At 35.2% G+C, this 24,312-nt stretch overlaps 1 protein-coding gene across 8 annotated transcripts in view; it reads right to left on the bottom strand.

Moving 5' to 3' along the window:
- Positions 1-24,312, bottom strand: part of CCDC88A (coiled-coil domain containing 88A) — a 77,404-nt gene that overhangs the window by 25,268 nt on the left and 27,824 nt on the right. For all 8 annotated transcript variants that reach the window (XM_054819107.1, XM_054819113.1, XM_054819114.1 and 5 more), the window contains exons 5-17: positions 23,599-23,657; positions 22,776-22,859; positions 22,103-22,243; positions 20,755-20,924; positions 16,873-16,954; positions 16,050-16,208; positions 12,784-12,930; positions 11,634-11,778; positions 10,723-10,907; positions 8,470-8,607; positions 4,894-5,964; positions 4,202-4,329; positions 70-211 (exon numbers count right to left, since the gene is read on the bottom strand). In XM_054819107.1, the coding sequence (XP_054675082.1) occupies positions 70-211; positions 4,202-4,329; positions 4,894-5,964; positions 8,470-8,607; positions 10,723-10,907; positions 11,634-11,778; positions 12,784-12,930; positions 16,050-16,208; positions 16,873-16,954; positions 20,755-20,924; positions 22,103-22,243; positions 22,776-22,859; positions 23,599-23,657 (2,651 nt within the window). The remainder of the gene's footprint in view (positions 1-69; positions 212-4,201; positions 4,330-4,893; positions 5,965-8,469; positions 8,608-10,722; positions 10,908-11,633; positions 11,779-12,783; positions 12,931-16,049; positions 16,209-16,872; positions 16,955-20,754; positions 20,925-22,102; positions 22,244-22,775; positions 22,860-23,598; positions 23,658-24,312) is intronic.

Here is a 24,312-nt window from a genome sequence, read left to right as displayed (position 1 = left end):
AAGTGTAGAAATAACAATAGCTGCTACAGGAGTAATTTAATCTTATAGTAAAAGTGTTGCTCTCCTTACTGTTTTAAGTTCCTGACGGAGCTGCTGGTTTAAATTTGTCGATTCTTCTAAACGAGCCTCCAAAGCAGCAATTTTTTCTTCTTTTATTTCGAGAGACTTCTTAAGTGTGGATTCTAATTTTGACTCCAAAAGCTTGTACCTACTGATCAACAACATCACACACAAAAAAGTCTGCATTTCAAAAAATTGAGGCATTTAAATTCTAAAATGCTCTGAAACAGCAGCCTCATAGCTACATTCAAAAATGCCTGAATGCTTACTCTATTCAAAAGCATGAAGGCACCTCAGTATTAAAATCAAGTCCTATGTCTAAAACAAACAGAAGATAGTAGTCAAAACCATTTCTGAATCCTTCTTTCTTTTAAAACATTAGACACACAAAAAGCCACGTTCAGCCACACCAGTAGGGTGCTGGCTTTATTTGGATCATTAGTGTGTGTATGTGATGACAGCACTCTTCCTTCTGGCTCCACTCCAGCAAATCCAGTGGGGACCTGAACTAAATTAGAAGGTGAAGTATTTGGAGAGCAAGATTTTCATTTTCCATTTCCTGCCAGCTCACAAAGAGGCGGCACTTGGGAAGGAGAGGGAACACAGTATTTTGCAGGTGCATACTCATTTGATGTATGAATGTGCAAATTGTTCACTCAGCCCAGCTGCTATTTTAAGACTGTTACCACTCCTGATGGGTAAAGCTTCTATTTTTTACCATATTTACAGAATTGTAGGGCACCTAAAAAACCCAAACCACTCATCTGAAGAGAGAAGCGGTCAGATTTAGAATATATTGGTTTAGAACAGTATCACCTGAAAACTGTCAGTGCCTGATACTCTAATGAATTACTAGCCTTTTTATAAAATACTGAAAACCACACTCATTAATCACTTTTAAACAGTTCAGTCACTGTTCATCTACTCTGAATCTGGAAAACTTCCCACTTCTCTCCACAGCAGGATAGAATAAAACAAATCACTAATACCCTCGCTTTTTAATCTTGACTGCTAAAGAATCTATCAGTTTAGTGAACGGAATAGATTGCAAGAGACTCCTGAATGGACAACAGCATTAGATCTAGTCAGGAACTGGAGCAGAAAACCAATGGTAAGAGAATTAGTAAGTAGAAAGCTGTCCAGTAGCATCATGTAGTAGGATGAGAATCCTAGATTTTAAGGTATGACAAGCAATTCTCAGGGACTTAAGAAACAGTAGGCAGTCTACGACTAGTAGAATAGATAGCACGTCATCTTCTTGAGCTGAAGCATATATTCAGCTACAATAAGAATTTCTGTTACTGAAAAGTTATACAATTATGCAGAAAACAAAGGAGGAAAAAGACTAATAGCAGTGACCCAATGGCCAGTTCCCTTTTGAACATCTAATAATGAAAGATAGTACAAATTTTCTAGTATCATTGAGATTTGGGTATTTCAGATTCAGGGTCAAAATCCATAGATCTTTTGTCTAAAGACAGCAGCCATTGGAAAGGCAAGAGAAAATGGAAAATACTTCCAAGTTAACTCCTCAAACGTGGTCAGTGTAGGCCCCAGTAGAAAGACTCTGAAGTGCTACCAAAAGCATTCAACAAAAAACCCAAACCAAAACAAACAAAAAACCCCCACACCAAACATACACACACAAGCAGCTCTCTCCAATCAGGGAGAGAAAAATTGTGTATTTTTAATTTCTGTCATCAAAATGAGAGGCGCAGACCAAAAAAATACACTGAAAAGTAATTTTGGCCATAATGAACCTAGCTTTCTACAGGCCTGATGAAACAATTGCTAATGCCTCACCCAGGTAATAATATATAGAAAGCAATCGAGGTGCCTTTTGGATGAATGAAAAAGTTGAGAATAATGGAAAGGCAGAAGCAGAGCACAATTTCAAACCAATCACTTTGAAAACAAATATTGCCCATTCACAATCATCCAGCTCTACATGAAGTTGTGAAAGACAGGTCTACATTCTGGTTTGAGAAGCAGCTCAAAACGGTACCGTAGCCCAAATTTCTTCACATCTACAACTACTTGGTTCCAAGCCTGAGCTCAGAGGTAGGCCTTTAGATAACATTTTGTGTAAGCTTCAAGATATAAAGCTTACTGCACAGCTCCCCACAGATCTGCCTGAATAGGCACATCATACCCAGCCTGGTATCCAAATATCTTGTACCATCAAATATTCCATCTGCTTTCATGGTGCTTTCACATGGCCAGTGCTGGACAATCAAGTCTGCCATAAACACCTTTCTAGACAGGCATTATCTCCCGCTGAAAGGCAATCTGCAAAGAATTAAGCATGAGCTGTTCTTACGACAGTGCAGCTGAGCAGCACCAAATTATAAAGAGATCTAAGGCCAGCAACAGACGTGCCAAGTGCAGGTCAACCAGTATGCAATGCTTAAGCCTCTCTCTTGACTGTGTTCTTAATAAACAATATATACACAGCAAAAACAGTGCACTGATTCCTAGAAAAAGGAGTACCCATTAGAAGAGCACGAAGGGAAGGTGGGGGGAAATGAAAATTACTTATTTGTGTAATACCTACATACAGCTAACCTGGAAGCAGAGGAAGAAATGAAACAGGTCACGAGAGGTGCCAGAAGTATGTTAAAAATTCATTTACAGATTATAATTTAATAAATGCTGGATAAAACCTCCCCATTCCACAGAGACATGTCACTCCAAATTTTTTTCCAAATTGTAATTTATAGATCCATTATAACATCATTCTGCAAAACGCAAAGGAAACGCTAGTATTGTACAGCCCAAAGTCACAATTCATATAATGTCACAAACCAACTAACGTATGAGAAGTAAACCCACAACATCTGATCTTTAGAAGTATAAACACTTGTAGAGGACAAGTGCCATTTTCTGGAAAGTAGAAGTAGACTCATAAATCTTTTCATGTAGTATAATTTGCAAAAGCGCCTTTACAAAACAATATTCTCTCCCTTTGTGGGAGCACTCACTCCAAACACTTGGAATCTAGAATGCGATTTAGAAAAATGTTGCTTCAACTCAAGGATTGGTGGTTCTCTGTATGGCATATTCACCTAAGGACAAATCAAATGCACACTATGCACTACTGTATGCTACACAATAATGCTTAAATCGGAAGAAATCACACTAGTCAAAGTTCTGAGGACTTTTCTCGAGAGAAGAACTCATCTGTGAGCTGAGAAAGGTAGATGAAAGGCATCAGCAGAAAACAAGGGGTGGTAACAGATTCTCCCTACAGGATTCTGGCACCACCCCAGTACCAGCGCACTGGCAGCAAGAAAGGGCAACTATAGAAAAAAATAATTGTTTTGTTTTCTTTTGATACAGAAGGCCCAAAAATCAATCTACACGTTCATGACAATCAGTTGTAACAACAGATCACGACAGCAGTTGTTGCTTTTTTATTTTTTAAGGAGGACAGCTGAATAGCATTGTGAAGTAAAGATTGGCTAGAAGCCCATACTAGTGTGCTTTTCTCCTGTCACAAGTTTTCCCTAAATCCCTGCAGGATAAGACAGAACACAAGATATAGTAAAGGAAGCAGATGTCAGGATAGCAGCTGCTTTATAATGGCAGGTGTGCTAGAGTGGTGGAGCCAGTACAAAGTTTTGGAGACATTCAAGTATTGGATACTTCCCAGACAGTGTAAGTGGGAATGCAGCTTCCTTTTGGTAGGATGAGTTAGAAGGAAATAGTTGTAAGGAAAGAGTGAGATAGTTTAAGGTAACCACTGTGTGACAAAAGCATAAAAACCATTTCTATCAGTCAAGCAGTCAAAAAGGGGAAAACAAACCAACCACCAGCTTTGGGCCTATTATGCTTTACTGCTACTGTTTCTGCTGCTAACTAGAATATAAAACATTTTAATTATACATTAACTATATCTACTGACATACTTCAAGAAATTTCTTAGTAACAAAAAGCAGCAACTCACTTTAACAGACAAAAGCACATCAACCACCTTATTCATTTCAAAGAACAGCAAGTTACATTTTGGGTCTATTAGTGTGCCTTAAAAAAAAATTAAAATCTAAGAGTATGCACAAAAATAATCTGAAATCGTTTTATTTTTACGAATAAAAAAGACCCTCATTTCCACACTCTTCCAGGTAGGCCTTGACATTCTCACCTGTCGTCACTGCTCTGTTCATCATGCAAGAGACGCTCCTTGTTTAAGCCTATTTTTTCAAGTTCATGGGCAAGTTTTTCTAGATCATTGTTCATTTGTTGAGTCTTCAATTTTTCGTTCACCAAGTCCTTATGCAGAAAAAATTACAGTCAGCATTATCATATAAATAAAATAATGTAGTCTTAATTCTGGAAGCGCTGAGGCAAGAGTCTTTTATCACTACATGACTCCTCAATGTTAACTCTCCTTTCCTTCCAATTGTTAGCTTTCAGCTATATCAGACATTACACTGAAACTATAACATGATTTCACTGTAGTTGTTTACTCCCTCCCTTTCTGTACAACTTCCCTTTCAAATTTGGTCTTGAACATTATGGTGAAGGGGAAATGTTTTGGCCAGAACAAATACTAACACGAAGAATCTGCACAATGTTCATTTAACAAAGGCTCCATGACAGCCTGTAAGCAACCTTACAGAATTAAGTGTAACATGGTTATATTATTGTTTGATTATTATGATTATATAAATTTTGATTATCTAATGCTTTCCCTACTGTAACCATTAAAGATGCTAACAGTATGCAGCTTAAAGCATAAAAATACAAAATACAAACTTTTTTCAAAAACACAGATATAATTTCTCTACGTTACAAGCTGATTATGACGGGAATGGAAACTTAATTTCTGTTTACCTCTCGTAAAGTGACAAGGGTTTTCTTATCAATGGTAGCTCTTTTCACGAGTTCTTTATTTTCTTTTTCTAGTTCTTTCAGGCGTACACATGACTCTTTATACACAATTATTTCTTTAAATAGAGATTTATTTTCCTTTTCCAGATTACTAATTTTTACATTGTTTTCTTCTAAAGTACTATCTTTAATTTCTGCTTGCTGTCGAAGCCTTTTATTTTCTTTTTCTAGCTGTTTCTTATCTTTTTCCAGTTGAGAAGTCTCTTGCTCTAACAACTTACTCTCCTTTTCCAATTGCTCTAGGCGCTTACTAGAGATCTTTAACTCTTCTAAGTTCTTTTGCAGAGTCTGATTTTCAGACTCTAAATCTTGTAATTCACTTTCTAATTGCTGAATCTTCTTATTGCTGTTTTCGAGGGCTTTCTGTAGCCTTTGGTTTTCTGTGTCTAGGCCTTGGTAGCTGACTTCCAAGCGTTCAGTTTTCTTAAATGAGGCTTTCATGAGTTCAAGGCTTTTTTTAAGTTGCTCCTTTTCACTCTCCAGTTCTTTATTTTCTAATTGTAATTGTGCCACTTTAATGCTTGTACACTTCAAGGATTCAATTGTTCTTCTTAATTCCAAATTTTCTTCATCAAGTTGTGAATTCTCCTTTTCTAAGGATTCTAATTGAAACGTGAGATTTTTTAGACCATCCAAAGTTTTTTTTAGTTTTCTGTTTTCCATTTCCAGGTCTGAGTTTTCTTGTTCTAAGGCCTCGATCTTCTCACAAGTAATTTTTAAGTTAGTAATTTTTTTCTGTAATAATTCATTTTCCTTCTCCAGATGATGCAGCTCATTCTCAAGTTCTTCTGCTCTCTCTCCTTTCTCTTTATAGTGTTCCAGTTCTTTCCTGACTTGCTTTTTTTCAAATTCAATCTTATTTAACTTACTGCTGGTTTCTTTAATAGACTCATGAAGGATTTTGTTTTCTTTTTCAATTTCTTTCATTCTTGCTTCAGCACTGATTTGTGACCGTTGTCTTAGAGAAGCTACAGTTTGATTCAAATGTTCATTTTCTTGTTCTAATAGCTTAATCTAATTTGGGAAGAAAAATTGTAAACTCTGGTGAACAACAGGCCAACAAGTAATTGCTTCCATATATAAACTGAAAGCTATTAAGATGGTAAGATTACATCATATTTGCCTTTTATTTTAAGTTAAAAAAAGAATTTCTCTTACTCTCCTGGTATTTATTGCACCATTACAGATGCTGTGTATGTACACAGGTGAAAGTCTGTCAATTAAATAAGTCAAAGTGAATCTTCATGTATCTTCCTCTTGGATATTAGTAAATAACAAAAATAAAACTAACAAAGCACAAACCAAAACAAAGCTGTATCTATTTCTTAGCTTCATTTAATTTTCATTTTTCTTACCCAGATTTAGATTATTTGTCCTAAACTCTGTAATTTCCAGAGATATGTGTCCACAAAGAACAAAACTGCAATCAAGTTCTAAACTTGAGATGGAAGGAGGTGTGGAAGCCACAAAGGTGTCTTTACTTCACTTGGAAAAAACAGAGGTGATCTGAGGGCACCCTGATCACAGTCAATAACTTAGATATGTTTTTTTCCCCAAAATGTTACATTAATTTTTTTAGTTAAAAAGAACTCTAAGGACATGCTGTTCCAAAACAGCTTCCAGAGAAAGCAAATAATATTAGAATTGAATTATTTTCTTCACTAACATATCCCCAGATCTACCTCAAGGATAAAGGCAGCATTTATATCTTAATTTTTAGCATTTCTTGATTTTTTTCAGTTACTCCAAATAAATTGAAATTATTTGGGTATGTAACAACAGAGAGCAAAATCCAGAAAACTGTTTAAATCAATATTTAAGAATACACTAATAACATAGCATAAGGGATATTTCAACAATAAACTGTTTTGGAGAAAAGCAAAAGTGCTAGTTGCAATGAAAAACAGACTGAGAAAATTACAGACTGTTCTTTCATATTTAAGACTGAACGTAACTATTAATTACAGGATCTACGGCTCCCTTCCCAGCAATGACAAACTGTTCTGATTAATGAGAAACTAATTAACAGGTGTCTAAAACCTCAACTTTTTAACACTTCTTTACATAACCTGGTATGTTACCGAACATGCATAATTACTTTCCATGAATTCTGCTTCTATAATCCAAACTTAACAAAAAAAATCACGATCAATGCCTCCGTAATTCTTGATGAAATGAAAAAAACCTTGTACCTTGATTCCTGTAAGTTTCAGCAGAGAATTTGTAAAAAGATGTGAAAGATGCTGTTTAACCCATCACAGCTCTTAAGTGTATTATTTTTAAGCAGAAATAGTTCCACTGAAATGTCAGTCCTACTCCAACATGTTTAAAACAATATACGTATCTCTCATGGTTGAACTGGCACTTGTGACTTATTCCAGAAAGTTTTAGTCCTTTTTTCCCTAGAGTGCACTTCTAATACAATCTATAAATCAATTACTGTAACAATGAACACTTCTAAACAAGACAAGCTGGCATATTTTCTTTAAAATTACCTCCACTGTTCTCTTTACATGAAAGTAAAGCTCTGATGCTAAGCTTTTGTTGTTGTTGTTGTTTGCTTTTCTAAATCTGGAATTTCATTTACTGATTAAATTTTCAAGATTTTTGAAATACAGTATTTGGTATTCCCAAGTACTGGACTTTTAAATTAAACCAAAAAATGTTAATGTCATTGAGAAGTATCAGTGGAATTTATAAAACATAACTACAGTTCTAATTCTGGAGGACTCGATTACTAAAGTTGGGATTTCCAGAAGTTTCCCTAATTCTCGTTTACTAGCAGCTGCCTTCCACAGGTCCTCTGAATTGCTCTGCAAAGATCTCAGAAGGTGTCGGCACCCATTAGACACAGATACGTCAGTGACATTCAGCACCCTCCCAAATACAGCTCGTATCTTTTACAAAGACCCAGATGCCAGTTTCTGGCAACTAAAAATAAATTCTGCTATCCACCTACAAGTCACAGCTAGAATACGTTCAAGTATAGGGGACTGCTACGAAGCTAGCCACAATGGTTCCTACCCCAGATAACAAGACTGTGAGGGACACAGGAGGAACAGAGTCCGCAACGAAGCAGCAAACCAGCTCTGCTACACTGGTCTCTGTCAGGTCCCTTTGAGGGACAGGCTGCTGTAACTCATTAATACTCCCACATTACTTCAAACACTGACCAGCTGTCTGGAACCTGTTTGTCTCCATTGAGAGGTGTTTGGCATACCTCCAAAGTTCCCAATTTTCTATTTTGGCTGAGCTACACCCTCTAAGCAACTATAGCAAATGCACAGCCCATGAAAGCCACAGAAGTATTACAAAACACTAAAAAGTTCTAAAACTAACAGTAAAGCCTCAGCTAAAAATGAGTCATGTCTCTCACTGGCTGCAGGTCTTGGACAACCTGTTTTGCTGCAGATAGGTCCTTTTGGCAAATCTGCTACATTTACAATCCCTTTACGCCTTTAAAAATGTACAAAAGGAGAACAGTACAACACACCATTAAAACTTGATTCTGCTACTCACTTGTCGCTCTGAGTTTTCTCGAAGTGTTTCAAGTGCCTTTTCAAGTTGTGCTTTTTCTTTCATCAAATCTTTACTCAAATTTTGACTGTTTTGAAGACTTTGTTTCTCTTGGCTAATTTCATTCTCTAGCTCTTCAAGCTAGGGAAAAAGAAACAATTTTTTTTAAATGTACTTAAAAGTGACAATAATATTACTCTTAGCTGGGTTGAAAGTACCCTTATAGAAATGAATAAAGAAGGTTAAAGGAAAGAATAAAATGGAATTTTCAATTCTTCATGTGAAACAATTCATCTCTTCTAGGAACAAATTTACTTCTGCCAGAATTTTCTCGCTGGCTCAGAAGATTATATCCATAAAGTATTTCTGCATTAAAAAAATTGGTCAGATTTTATTAGGCTCTGGATATTTTCCCAAGCATCTTTTTCTCTTTTAAAATTCCATTTTAGTGAGATTTATACTGGTCCTCCAAGTCCCTTTTAGCTTAGAAAGGTTGAATGTTGTTTGATCTCACTTAACTAGTTCAAGAGATACTTATGATGATTCCTTGGGAATTAAATTTACAGGTTTGTGTTGTCAAATGGGTCCAACTCTCTTATGTCACCACAAAGCAAAACTATTTACGAGTGAAAATAATCAAGTGTGATTTTTCTGTCATATCTAAGTTATAATGTTTAAACAATCATCTGCTGGAAAGTTTATATACTATGTGAACTCCATCATCTATATTCCCCAGTCTTAGAGGGGTCCAGACATAACTCAGACCCCAGGCAAAGGGAATACTTTTAGAAACAAACTATCTGAATGATACAGTAAACTGCTGCTAAATAATACTGAGAAATAAATCTCAAAAAGGTAGCAGAATGGAATTTGTTCCTCTGTGAAGCAATCTGTTGATCAGAAATATGGAAAAAGAATGGCATCAATTATGCCGGAACCTGAATTAAATCCTTCTCTTAGGATGAGAATACTAATGTTTGACCAGTCTCTTGCTTCCCTCTCCCTCTCCCTCTCAATTTCAGATTTTCCTGTCCCTTGCTTAGCAGACCAATGCATGTTTCACAGGGATACTGGCACTTTCATTGTTTTTTGCAAAGGAGAAGTAACTGGCTCAATCACCCCAGTGGGGATGCAGTCAGCTTCCATCTGGAAACCAAATTTATCCACCATCTGCCCAACTGCCACTCTGGTCATGTTTATACGACTCTATAGTAGTGGTTTAAGAGAAAGCATGTCCAGCTAGAAGTAAACTCTGTATACAAGATTCATAACAGACACGCTTTTCACTGAAGTGATCACTGCTGAGAATATTGTTTTTAGGGGCAAGAGACAAAAAGGACATGTTACCAGGCATCCAAAGTGGTAAGAACAGTATCGGACAACCACAAAGACCTACTCTTGCTTACTTCTTACACACCTATTCCTTTCTCTTGCACCCTCCTAGCTGACTTTCTGGTACTGTACAGAAACTCAAATCAGCACACAGGCTGCTGCAAAAAATGCCATATTGTTAAGAAATCAGAAAAAGCATGGAAGTATGGAATACAGTAGTGATTTCTTGCCATTTATTTTTTTTAATTATCTCTTCCCCGCTTGTCTCTAAGAATAGTCTAACATCTGAAATATCTGCTGAAGAAAAAGCTGTTTCAGAAACTTCAGACATTTCACTCCACTGTAATTAGTCTGGGTTTTTTCCAATTTTTATTCTCCATAAATATTACTGACTAAATTACTCTATTTGATATAGGTAATTTGGAGAGTAAAATATTGTAGATCAGCACAGATAAATCTGAAAAACTCCTCTCTTGCTCATCAATTGCTTGGCCCATCTTCTCTCTGTTACGAATGAGGACACATGACCAAGTTTTCTGCTTAGACTTATCAGTCACTCTGTATCTATGTACACGTACTTTCCCCTGCTTAATAATTACAAAAATTAAAATAATGTTCATGAAACACTTGCAGTACTCATTATATCCCCTATATGTTAATATTTTTTCCCCTCACTGGTGTAAAACCTTTCTGAAAAAAATGGTCACATTCTTACATCAATAAAAAACCAAAACTAAAAACCAAGAAAAACCTCTCTGACATGGTTTTCTTTTTTACCATAAACTTACAAACACCATAACACCATTTAGATCCTAGTAATACTTTAACCCAAGTAAGAGCAATTCATAAAATTACCCTTTAGAAAGAAAACAGCAGGAAACATTAGGCAACTCGTACACCATTTGAACATACGCTGATGATTACCTTTTTGCTAAGTCTTTGGTTTTCTTTTTCCATTTTCAGAATCCTTGAACTACTGCCTTCTACAGAACCCACTGCACTTTGTAGTTCTTCCACTGTCTTCAGCAAACTTTGGTTTTCCATTTCCAACTTCAGTAATCTGCTTGACGTCAGTTCATTTACCTCATGACCAAGTGATTTCTGTGGCACTAAGAGAAAAACACCACTTAAAAAAAGTTACTTATAACCTGGAGTTCTTGCACTTTGCATTTTTAGACTAGAGGATTAAGAAGCCTTTGACAGTCCTCCAATGCCTTCTTGGTGAAGAGAGCCAGTTAGGATTAACGACCAACAGATAACACTGCAGATGCATAGAAGGAAATGTTCTACTCATCCTGCAGTTCCTCATCACAGCAGCGATTTGTTTCCTGCGACTGAGGATATATCTCTAAATTTCCACAAATCCTTTGTATGAGATTCCAGTGTATGACCAAGCATGCTATAGTGGAAGAATCAAAATTTTTGCCACAGGTATCTCTGCAAACAATTACTCTGAGAAGCCTTAATAAATCTTTATTAACTTTGAGAACAGTAAAGCAAGAAGGCTCATGATCTGTGCTACAGAGTTTGAATGGCAACACAATCTAACTCCAAAGTATTTATGGGTTTTACACCTCTGTTTAAGTGAACAAGAATCACAAGAACAGAGACTTTTACTGTAGGAGGTATCTGCAAGGACGCATGGGACTGAGTGAAAAAATCCCAAACTAACACAACAAAACCAAACATGAAAATAACCCCCAAATTGTCACATCGCTCCAGAGGATGAAAGACCCTGTACTTCAGAAGTCAAGAGCTGTGATTTCCTAATGCTGTCCAGCCTCTGAGCTTTCAATTTTTCTACTCTATCAGTTTGCAAGTGTTACTATGTTTACCTTCAGAAAGTTCAGTAGTCCTATTTATCTGTTCAAGTTCCCAGCCAAGATGCAATGATTCATCCATACTTTGTTTCTGAGCCATTTCTAGAGTCATATTTTCCTCCATGAGTTCCTCAATCTTTTTTCTGTCCATATCACGCTCCTTAAAAATTATTTCAGACATAAGTTATAAAAATATGTCTCAACATGCACAAAATATTTTAGTATCTAGTATGCCACAGAGAAATACAAAGTGCATTTTCTGATTTGCTAATATACAGTGAGACAGGGAAATTGAAATTATTGAGAACTTAGAAGTGTAACAACCTGTAAAGAAACGTATGGAGAGAAGAACCTCTTCTCATCATAACCTATACAATGACTACTTACTCTTTTTCAAAGTTCACTTCTCAAGAGTATCAGGAAAAAAGTATACATGAGCACAGCTTGGTAGCACACACAAAACCCAAATGGACACAGAGAAGCAAAATTTCATCTTCTCTAAACTATCGTAAGACTACTTTGATGCAAAAAGCTGTAACAGTACTGGATTCTCACCTGGCTCTTTATAACCCCCTCTCCCCACACTTGCTATTGTAACAGGAATAAGTTGCAGCTATAACTCTCAACATTTTGCAGAAAATGAAAGTAAGAAGAAGGTAATAATCTGTCACCCCTTAAGGAAAACTGAAAAAAAATCACACAGGTAAATTATGAATTTGTATTTTAGAATATATACTTCTTGGAAGAGAACTGGTTCAAACCAGAAATTACTTTGGGAATAATCCTCTGAAAAATATGTCACTATGCTGCCAGAATTTGCAATATGAATAACCTCTTTTATCTAAGTATTTAAGTGACAAGACTATCTTCACATTAAAAAAGTGATCCTATCATTCTTACTAATGAGTCTCTGTATTTCTTATCACTGCATTTTAGCTATCCAATTAAACACCGTACTGCGTTTAGGAAGAGTACTGCCTTTGCCATTTTTCCTTCCCTAGACAGAATCAAAGCTACTGTAGGAAACTGTATCTGAGAAGTGTTAGTAAATCAAGACATCCCTTCCTCCTCTGCCCCACCATTTTCACTGGAACTTCTTTTATTAAACATGAAAATTAAATTCAAGGCATATCAGTTGTCTTTGTCATCCTCCATTTACACTTACCATCTCCATATCATGTAATTTAGCTTTTAATTGAAGATTCTCTTTTTCTAACTCATGTAATTTATCAGAACGGGCTCGGGTCCCCTCTAATTGATCTTCCAGCATTGTCTTTGTTTCTAGCAAAACTTGATTGTCTTCTTTTAACTCCTACAAGAGTTAAGCAATAAAGCAAGCTCACAACAAAAGGTATTTCCTTATTAATACAAACGTTGATACACATCATACCTAGTTTTAGAAGTGTTGCTCTAATGCTAAAACATTCCTTTGGAAGCTGTAACAGATTTTTTAATAAAAAAACAGATTTACAGCAATTTCACATAACTGTAACTTATGAAATATTTATGAAAATAAATTTTTTTCATACCTTAAGAGAAATGAAATAGTCCCTAAACCATGAAGGATAAATAAGGTGTTAATAATCACAATCAAGCCATAAATATCCCTGTGATTTGAGATGTGACCTGGAAATACATATACGGACAGCTAAGCAAAAGGTTGACACCAAATAACAAATTACAGGTGTCAGGCTCAAAACAAAAAGAAGTACTTCACACACCACGTAACTGAATTGTGGAGCTTATTGCTACATGATTGTGCAGATGAAAAGGCTGACATGTGTTGGGAAGTTATCTAATTCATGCAAGAAAGCCCACAAGCTCAAAAGTACCACCTCTGAGTATGACTTTCCTGAGCAGAGACTGCTGGAGGCTGGGAGAGCACAACAGGAAAGTATCACCAAGTGCTTGCCCTGTTCTTTCCCTCTCCTCTAAGCATCTACTACTGGCCACTATCAAAGACTGGAGATGGACATAGATGATCCTTTCGGTCCATAATTTATCAGATTGAACTCCCTAATCTTTGGGTTGCAGGAAATGGAGAACAAAAGAGAATGATTTTCTACAGGCCATAATTAGGTTTACAGGCCACAGGGCAAATTTACTTAAACCCAAAGTCAGGACATAACGTTGAAAACGCAACCACATTCTTAAAATACAACCAGCCATATTCAAAGGTCCTAAACAGCTTTAATTTATGCACAGAGGATTATTTTTTAATGGCATCTGATGAAAATTGTAATATGTGAAAACATATAATTGGCAATTTTACTCATGATGTAAAGACAAAACTTTTCAAACTTCAGTAGGCAGCTGCAAAATCTGAAAAAAGATCAGTGAATATAACATAAATATTTATCCTTCGTACTCCTCCCTACACAAATATAAAGTTAACTTATAATTATTATTATGAAGCAAACCCAACTAATTAACATCCCTCTCTATTCAAGCATGCTTGAAAAAATCTGATAGTTTACAAGCTATGAAAATGAAAAGAAATTTTAGGGTTTTTTACTAGTTTAAACATTACACAAAAATGAAATTTCCACTCTTTTCAAATCCTGTACACTAATCACTTTTCCTTTACCAATTTTTTTAACCATATGCTTTCAGTCCCTCTTACAAAAGTAGTAGATATAAAAGTCATTCATGTAAGATGACTTTCAAGTAGCTCACATACAAAGGTTTTCTCATGCACAGACAGGCTGATTTTTCTCACACACAGTACCTGATTTTCCAACAGACCCAGGTACACTAATCTATTACATCATATATAGGTAACAGCCAACAGCTTTGAGGAAATTTGAGAACAGACACCACAGCACTGGACCTCTATCACTGAGCTCAAGCTGAACAGCTATATCTTATTTAAAGTATGTCAAACACTGAGAAAAGATCCAGAGTTGGAAAGCAGTTACCAATCTTTGTTTTTAAGTGGCATGCGAAGGCAGCTTTGGAGCCTCCTCAAGAACGATGTTTCAATGACAGCTGTTAAGGTCTGTATTTAGTGCATCTTGAAAAAGTTTCTTCAAATTTCATCAGATTATTTCACATTAACCAGTAAGATGATAAAATTAATTTCCACAAGCAAGGCTAAGAACAAGTCATCTTAAACAGACAAGTCTCAGGAAACACTTTTTTTTTTTTTTTAAATTTCAGATATGTCTCAAGCCCTTTTAACAATGTTTTAATCTGCACCATGCACCTTACGTCTCACTACAGTCTTTTGTTAGCTGTTCTACACTCTAGTCCTCCTGGGAAGACTATCCATCTCATTTTCAATTAAAAAGCTAATAACTCCTATGCCAGTTGATATGCTTTAGCTCTGAGTTCTGGATGAAGGATCTACAATTGAACATTAAAAAGATTTGGGTTTTGCCTTGCAGTTTTTCCCCTTCCATCAATAGTACCTTTAATCAGTAGTAGCTATTTTATGCTGTGACATATGAAGTATACATTCATTAAAAGGTTTTAACTTTTAAGCATTCTAAAAATGAAGTCTCTTTCCAGAGGATGCTGTAGCCTTGGTCATTAGTATTATGACATGTTTCAGAGAAGATAACTAGTGTATTGGGGATATTGTATCATATCTAGACAGCAGTTCAGTGGGAAGAAAATCTGGAGGTTACCACAAATCACAATGTTGAGATGTTGCTTACATCAGTATCTCAACAACTGCATCTGGGCAACATAATATTCTTTCCAGCAGGCATTCATTTCAAGTTCTCCCTGCTTTTCTAGGAGTCTTTTTTTTTTTTTTATGCCCACCTTGAAAATGTCTTTAAACTTTCATTAGTTTTGGCTCCCACAAGTAACTCCTCCTTTCACAAATTCTGCCATCTTGGCATTTGCCCAATGAATCTGCCATCTGCAGACGGAATGATGGCCTAATAAAACGCTGCATGTTGATGCTTTGTTTCCTGAACTTCTAATTCATGACAGAACTGTAAGTCTCTCTTGCCTGGTGTCAGTGCATTTTTTTTTAGTATATTTATCCATGGAATGCCATCTTCCTATACTCAATTTATGTGCATAGCTACTATTTCCTCAACACTCTACTTAGAAAAATGCATTCTCTTATGACACCCAAAAGAGGAGAAAGAAATTACTACATTTAGAGCATATTTTTAATTAATGCCTCCTTGAGTTTCTCAATACATACTATATACCCTAAACAGAAGCTCCTGTTGGTCTTGCTAGCTTAGAGCTATGGTGAATACTGCTGACTTCAAATGAAACTGCATGGCATTAGACACAGGGACTTTTACCTAAAAACTGTAGTTTATCACGAAAGACTGATTACCAGATATCCCAGAGCAAGAAGCTATACCACTGTTTTCACGTCCCAACGTTTAAGTCATCAAAATAACTTTGAGAAAGCAACAGCAAACAAAAACTGATGGTTATTCGGTATTTTTTTCCTTAATATACCTCCACTCTAGCTTTGTAGAATTCAATATCATGCAGCCTCTCTTTATACCGGCTGACTTCGCTTTCAAGCTTGTCGACTCGAATTGCCTTCTCACGAAGAGCATCTAATTCATCTCTATACACTCTGGCAGAACGGGCATCTGAGAGTAAATTCATATTCTGGAAAATAAGAAAATAAAGAAATTAAAGGCAAAAATGCTGGAGAGTACGTGCTGAAGGATAACACAGCTGCTTCATTATTTAAATCAAGAGTAATGAAGAGGGATATCACAAGTTAATTCTGAGAAAGGTAAAGAAAAAAAAAAAAATTTTAGAGGCTCAGCCCAGAGGATGTATTTCTAGGAAAACTGCATTGGCCTTTTTCACAGAGAAGTATCTACACACTTCTACAGAACAGCACACTTTTAGAGATAATATTCTCAAATGACCCCCAATAATTTTATACACTCGTATCATAATAATAAATGAATTGGATGTTTTCCCTCATTATCAACACATGAACTCAAACTATAAAGAGAACCAGCCAAAATTTGAGTGGATCATTCCTGAGAAAAAAAAAAAAATCAGCACACATGTACACTCATAGGGTACGCTGGTGGTAAATTGCTTGAATGTGGAAATAAAAAAATAGAGAAGAGACACTAATCTAACTCACAATATTTTTCCAGCATACTGGACCAAATAAAGGAATAAATTATACAAGACTGCACTCAGAGTTAAAATTAAAAAATGCATGAAAGTATACTTCCTAATTAAAAAAAAATTCCACTGCTAGCAATTTTTTGTCCGCTTTATTTTAACAATAGTTTTACAAAACCTGTACCTCTTGCTGAAGTCTCTTTAGTTCAGCTTCCATCTGTTCAAGTTCTTGTTTACAGTCAAGCAACTGCTCAGTCTTTTCCTCACTTAAAAGAGAAAACAAACCACAGTTAGATATGACTGCAAAACTTAATAATTATCATCCCACTTGAGAACAAGATAGTGAGATTCATGAGACATCCCTTATTTTAATACAGAATTTCATGGACATCAGAGTGTAAAACTTAGGTATGCCATTATGCTTTAGATATTCTTTAGGTTTTAGTCTATATCTCACCTTTTAAACTCAGATTTTTCTTAGTCCTTAAAATTGTTGTTCACTAAGATTTCCTACTTGTGCGGGGCAGAAAACATTAGGGTGTAACAAGGAATGTTTTTGTGATAAATGCTTTTTTTGGCAAAAAAACCCCAGGCAATACACATGAACGTGTACCAGGAGATTCACATCCAGAAGTAAACTTAGAATAATTTCAAAATATACATTCAAAAGGTCCAAATATTTTCCAGGATAGCCAGACAATGACCACTAATGCATCCTGTCACAGACTAGGTAAAGCCAATTTCAAAAGCACTTTCATACTTTCGTAATTTTTCCTTTTCTTACAGAGAAGAATATAGGTTTTCAGGTGCCTTTACTCATTAAAAGAAGATACCATTTAATAACCTTACTAATTTTATGAAATGCATAATGAATTTTCATTTTTATGGAAACAACAGTGTCTGCTTTAGTCTATTCAGAAATTTGTAATAAAAACAATTTGACATAGAATACTACAATTCTTAAAGGACTCATTCTTAACTTCCAGGTAATACTTATTTCTCAATGTTCAAAAAATGAGTTTGTTAAACAATCAGTGCAAGGGAAATATTTAATTATCTCAAAGATACAGAATACCTAAAGTTCAAAATGCAATTGCACTTCACAACAAACAGTATTCAGGGTTGAAGCAAACCTGCCATATCCAAAATTGTGTACCCTTAAAAGATATATTGCAAATTCAAACATGTTACTATATTTAATATTTCGGAATACAAATATGAAACATAACAGAAGTAGAAAAGGAGGAGATAAGAGAATTTAATGGACTGAAATGTATACTACAACCTAAAAGTGATCATGCTAACAAAAAATGAATATTTATTTTAAACAGAACTAGAACAGTTATTTTTAAAACGAGCCAATCTCACAATGAATGATCTTTTTGCAAGCACACATTGTTTCAAAAAGGTCACTGACAGTCTACCAGTATACAAGAGTTCATCTATGTATAGCTCACTGCAACATCACTGTCCACAGCATATATCAAAGCTTTCCCTCTACATGGATGTTCAGAAACCATACAGAAATAGAAGTGTATTCTGTATGATGTTAGATTACTGCAACTTTCTATTAAGATTCATATTTCTATATTACTCCTTCTATAAAGAAACACAGAGGACTTAATATGGAAAGTTAGGTGTGCAATTTCCAATTCTAGAGTTTTTTAATTGTAAATCTCAAATCGCTGTTTTGCATCCAACTGTTGGTATACGGTACTGCAAAGCAAAATAATCTTTACAGACCTCTTGTATGAAATTATATTAGCTGCAGCACATACTAAACCAGATATGAAGGTTCATTGCCAAAACCAGATTCTAAATAAATTTTAAGCTATTTTCAACTCTGGAATTAATCTAATTTTAAATGTATCAAATCAATTCAGCATTTAATACCAAATGTTACAGACAGAAGTTAATTTATCAAAGTCTAGTATTTTAAATATACTGCCATATGTAAAGGAAATTTATTTACAAATTGAATTCAAATAGAGTGCAAAATGTGAAACGTTCCGAGCCATCGCTGTTGCCCTAATTGCATGCTTCAGCTACAGACTAGAGAGGATTGTACTAAATTATACAGAACATACCAGTGTTCACTGTTTAGGCTATCTATTAACTGTCAATCAAACTAATAACAGCAATTTTTTCACTAATTTTCTTGGTGCAGCTGTTTATAGAATATCCTGGGCGGGCTCATTTGAGTAGACAGATACAGACATCAGAAAAAAAGAGCCCTATCTTTTTGTCCTCTATTCTTCATGAAGACCAAGATGTAGTGGGGGAAGGGGATCCTATGAGTAAATCAACCACATACTTAATCCAGCCAGCTAGAGATGATCTGATCAACAGACTCTGGTAAGAGCGGACCAGCGAGCTGAGAATTGTGACTTATGTTACTTTCAACTTTTAATTTAATTTTACCTGTCTCCTCTCTCCACGAGATATGCTGGATTAAAAAAAAAATCTTTATTTGTGCTGTTTCAAAACTATAGGCAATATATTAAACATATTGAATCTCTTCAGATTTAACATCTGCATTTTAAGTTCAAACTACACATACTTCATGACACATTGCTGCAGGGAGAAACATTCTCCACTGGCGTATTACTGTTTTTCTCTTTAAATAACTCTTCACTACTGCTCGATTTGTTCCTAGACTATGAAGACCGAACTAAGTACCCATGATACTTACTGAATCAGTTTTCTTCATAAAATAGAAGGGATAAAAAAGGTTTTCATTAGAATATGAAAAACAAAGAAACAAAGATCTTTGTTACAATGGGACTGATTTTTCACAGTACTTGGATGAGGGGAAGGAGGGGAATATACCTCTTAGCTAAGGGGTCAGCACAGGGGGAGAAGAGAGCACTCCCTTAACTGGATGAACGTAGCAAGTTGGAAACTAAGAAACCATAACTCACCCCAGCTAGAAAATTTACTCATTTTACAAATTACATTATTCCTTAGACATCAATACCCACTCCCTCCCAGTAAACTCAAAGTCTGTTTCACTGCATCCAGGTTTGCAGTGGTTCAAGAGATTTGGTGGAGTTTGGGTTGCATAATTTTCTTTCATTTTTCTCTGTAGAGCAGCACGGCAAATAAAAGTGGAACAGTATTGAAGGGCATGAGCAAACAAGTGTTTTGCAGACAAGGAATCTTCTACACAGAAAAAAGTAAAGAGAGGGGCGATAGGAAATTATTCTAATGATAATTTTTTTCCTATCTGCAATACATTAAAATGTTTCATCAACCATGAATGAACCATAGATGACTATTTCTTATTCTGTTTCCAACAAGAAACAGGTAACTTGATCATGCTGCCGATAAGGAATCACTACGGCACTCTCTCCTTTTAAAAAGGATGTTTTTGCCACTAATCCTTGAACGGTCAGGACGCAGCCCTTACCTCCAGTCCCTGCCCGCCCCATGAAACTGCTCTTGAGTGTGTCACCCCATAACTGCCTCAACTGCAGAGCTATTCTCAGATATGAATACTGAAATATGAATACAGATATATTAAAACTACAATAGATATTCACTAATGGTAATGAACAATAGAGGAAGCACAAAGAACTTGCCTCTGAAACAACAATATGGGAACAGTATGTAAAAGAGAAAGGCAAGGCTGCATCGGATAAGCCGTGAGTATTTCTAAAAGACAAATAATTTATGTAGAGCAAAAAGCCCATTACTGTATTCTAACATGCTCAAGAGATTGCTCAAACATAGTTTTTCAGAAAGTTCAGAGTACAAAAAGACAGAAAATTACCACAGCACTAGTTCATCGAGTTCAGTATGTTTATGGTGAAAACATCAATATAATTCATAATGCAAATGAAGACAAACAGAGATGAAAAGTTGTATTTGTCACACTAGTCCACAAATACGTTTACATGCTAAAAATACGCTTCCTGGGATGCAATAACTAAAAAAAAAAAAAAAAAGGCATTTCAAACTGTAATTCAGTATTTGAAAGAATGAAGACTTCGTCTAGAGCACTACTATTGTGCGAAATCAACGTTTTAAAACTCTCACCACGCTTCTGCAATCTACGTGTACTCACAGCTCTTGCCTAAGCCTTCTTATCTTTGCTTTGGCATCTGCCAGCTCGACTGACAGATGCTGTCTGCTTTCAGTGCGTTTCATGCCAGGAGATCCACAAGGTGATTGTGCTGCTGATGCATGAGGTAGAAAACGGAGACAGTCTCTTTCTTCTGAGAGTTCTATGATAGTCTAAGAAATAAAAAGAAAATATAAAGTGAGAGAAAAAGAGTATAGAAGCGCATTCAGAGTGCCATTTCTATGTCAGAAACGAGTAGAATTTGCTGCCTTAATAAAGCAAAGACTGAAGTGAAGTAAGAACAATGGAAAAGTTTTGCCATAGAAGAAGTTAGAAGCCCTACAGAGTCCTCTATACCTAAAGCAGATAGTCACAGCTATTTAACAGTACTATTTGACTATTCCTAAACTACTCAAATTTACACTTTTAAGTCCACAAAATTGTCAGTGCTCAGAATGGATTGAGTAATGAAAAGGCAGGAATTCCTTGAACATGAGGACAAATATAAATCTCTAAAGAAACTGGTGTTCTGCAGTGAGCAGCAGCATCCTTGCCAGCTAAATAAAGCATCAGACCTACAGGAATATTTCTGTTTCATCATATAAATAAAGGTGTAATCCTAATATGAAGATGTCTTGAATTTTAGTTACTCTTCCTTTGCGGTGCAAAAAAGCACTACCACACATCCCTCTTCCCTCACAGTTCAGTTTCTGTTTTACTCTTACCAAAGCTGTGAAATGGAAAGACAGTTGCTGAGCATCAAAGGAATATTGGGAATAACTACAACGTTAACATATCCACACTCTACGGAGGGGCACATCTTGGACTACCAAAATGATTCATAACTTGCAATTTTTATTAAATACATTTCTGTTTCTTGATTCTCACACAGTACAATGATTGTGCCTCGTGATAAGCTTGTAAAACCTCCCCTCCGAGTATGAATTCTGCTCCAGTTCACTCAAAGCTGTACAACAGGATACAGTAATGTAACAGGCACCTTTCAGTGACTGACTTGCAAACCAATGGCTTACTGAACCCTGGAAACTTCAGCTGATATAGCTTTGGATTTTCTGTTTTCAATCACAGATGAATGTTATTTAAACTTGTTTCAGACTCCAATTACATGAAAAAGATCATCTGCTATTATCTTTTCTAGTTTGTCACAGTATTCAACAACTAGTACGCACACCATAACTACCTGAAACAACTTTTTGACAGTAAAGAGTCCTTGTTTAAATATGCTAACAGAACATAGATTAAACTATTAGTTATAAAAATGGTAAGCTGCGTAATTTTTTTAAAAAAGTATTTCTTATAGTTCTTTTAACCAACAAAACCACATCCATACCTCTGAGTGCTCATCTCTTTCATCTATGAGTCTTTTTAAATGTAACGCCATATTTTTCAAGAGAGGTTCAACATACTCTTGTGTCAATACAATGACATCCATCCACTGCAGATCAAACACATTTTCCTGATTATGAGTTACCTGCATGGAATAAAATGGAAGAGAAAAAACATCCTCTTTCAATTTTAAGAGTAGAAAGGAAGCATATAGAAAATAAAGCTGAAACTCTATGAGTTAAATTGTCTAGACGAGGTATGAAAAACCATTTAAAATAGATTAAATTGTATGTAATGGAATAGATTCTTATCTATCTGAAAGTAGTACTTCTGGCAAAATAAAAAGCAAGACGTGACTATGACATAATATATATTAGATATCACATACTTGGGATTTGAATTATATTTTATAAATACATTTGCATATGAAAATTTCACTAAACTAAATTTGCTATAATTCTAAGAAATTCTTGGAGCAACATACTTGTTCCCTGGTACTGCTTTAACAATGTAATCCAAAAGAGCTTGATCGTGAAATCTTGTGAATCAAGTTAAAAATAAAAGCATTTATTGCTTACTAAAAACACTAGATATAGAAATCACTTATTTGATTTACTTGGGTTTGAACAACTATAATTCATCCTCTTACAATTAAAAGCACAAAACCAACAATATACCTCTTGAATATGGGCTGCAACAGCTGCTCTTGTATCAAAATCCAGACCTTGGATTCTTTCAATAAATTCTTCTTTTTTCTGACACTAAAAATAAAGGTATCTATTTTATATACACACAAATTTATATATATAATCACAAGTATTTTCATTCTTCCTTTGTGTTTTTAAGCTAAAAATTATAAAGCTGAAATTACAATGATCACATAATCCAATAATTTTCTTGACCAATAAACACCTGGTTTATGCCATGTTACAGTAATCAGAACAACTTTCAACACTAATAAAATTTTCTTAAAATAACTATTTATGCAAATTTTATTACAGCGAGTTCCAGAGGTATTTTTTCAGCATCCACCTCTAGTTCTAGTACTCAAGTTGCTTAAGTTGTTAAGAATATACCACTGATCTATTTTTTCAGTTTAATTAGCTGAATGGTAGAAACTTTCCTAATAGGAACATCAGCCTATCAAAAAAATTTATTAAATACGTAAGACAGTATCTCAGTAAGAGATACAAGATAATTCTTCAGTACATTACCATTTTCTTCCTTTCTTTACAGTACCAGGTGTATTAACAATATTACAATTAATAAACTATTAGAAATTCTACATACATAGTTTGCTATATCCATACAATAAAACATAAGAGATGTACAGTTGTAGACATTTTAACTGTAAGAATACCTAGATTTTCAAGGAACGTAATAGTACCACTAGAGGAAGGAAGGTCAAAGTTATATACAACCGCGGCTATTTAAATAGTAAGAAAAGAGATCGGTAACACTTAAACCATTCCATACAGATGTAAAGATAATTAAACTTACCTGAACTGCACATCCAAGTAAAAGCAGGAGCAGTTTTTTTATTTCTTCAGTACCTGGCTCTAAGAAGAAAACAAGAACAGAAGGATGGTAGGTGTAAAATGGTAATTTGAGTTTCTTCCCCTACTCTTCAGAAAACATCACATTTTCTCATTATTTTCATATAATTTATGTTAACATAGTTTAGAAAACAAAAAGATGAAGAAAATCCCACCTTTCCAGCTTTCAACTTAGTCCTTTTTGCCATTTAACTGCCAACTGTCAGTGTTAACAAACAGCTTAACATCCATAATACTTTCAAATGGAAAAAACATCATTTCAGCCCTTCGTAAGGCAAAACTTAAGAGTGAGATTTTCGAAAACACTTTGGAGACCTGCAATCAAGTTTTCAACAGTAATCTCAGATATTTCAAGGTATTTACAAAGATGCTTAAATTATTTGCCACCCCCCAGCTCTAAGAGTGAGGTGGCAAGTTCATTTAAATTATTTTATAATGCTATATTAGATATTCACCTGCAGATCTAAATATCAAAATGTATTTCCAAATCTGGCCATAAGCATCTTAATCTCCTAAAGAAGCTTAAGTTAAAGAACTCTGTTTACAGATTAGTAAAGATATATCTCACTTTTTACACCCAAAATGTCCTCATCCTGCTACTAAATATATGCTGTATCTAGAATAGAAATGCCATAAAGCTAACGCTTTGAGGATGGTA

Source organism: Grus americana, chromosome 3, assembly GCF_028858705.1.
Source record: "Grus americana isolate bGruAme1 chromosome 3, bGruAme1.mat, whole genome shotgun sequence".
NCBI classification, from domain to species: domain Eukaryota; kingdom Metazoa; phylum Chordata; class Aves; order Gruiformes; family Gruidae; genus Grus; species Grus americana.
The sequence above is the reverse complement of the archived record's forward strand: the minus strand, read 5'-3'. Positions and strand labels throughout refer to the sequence as shown.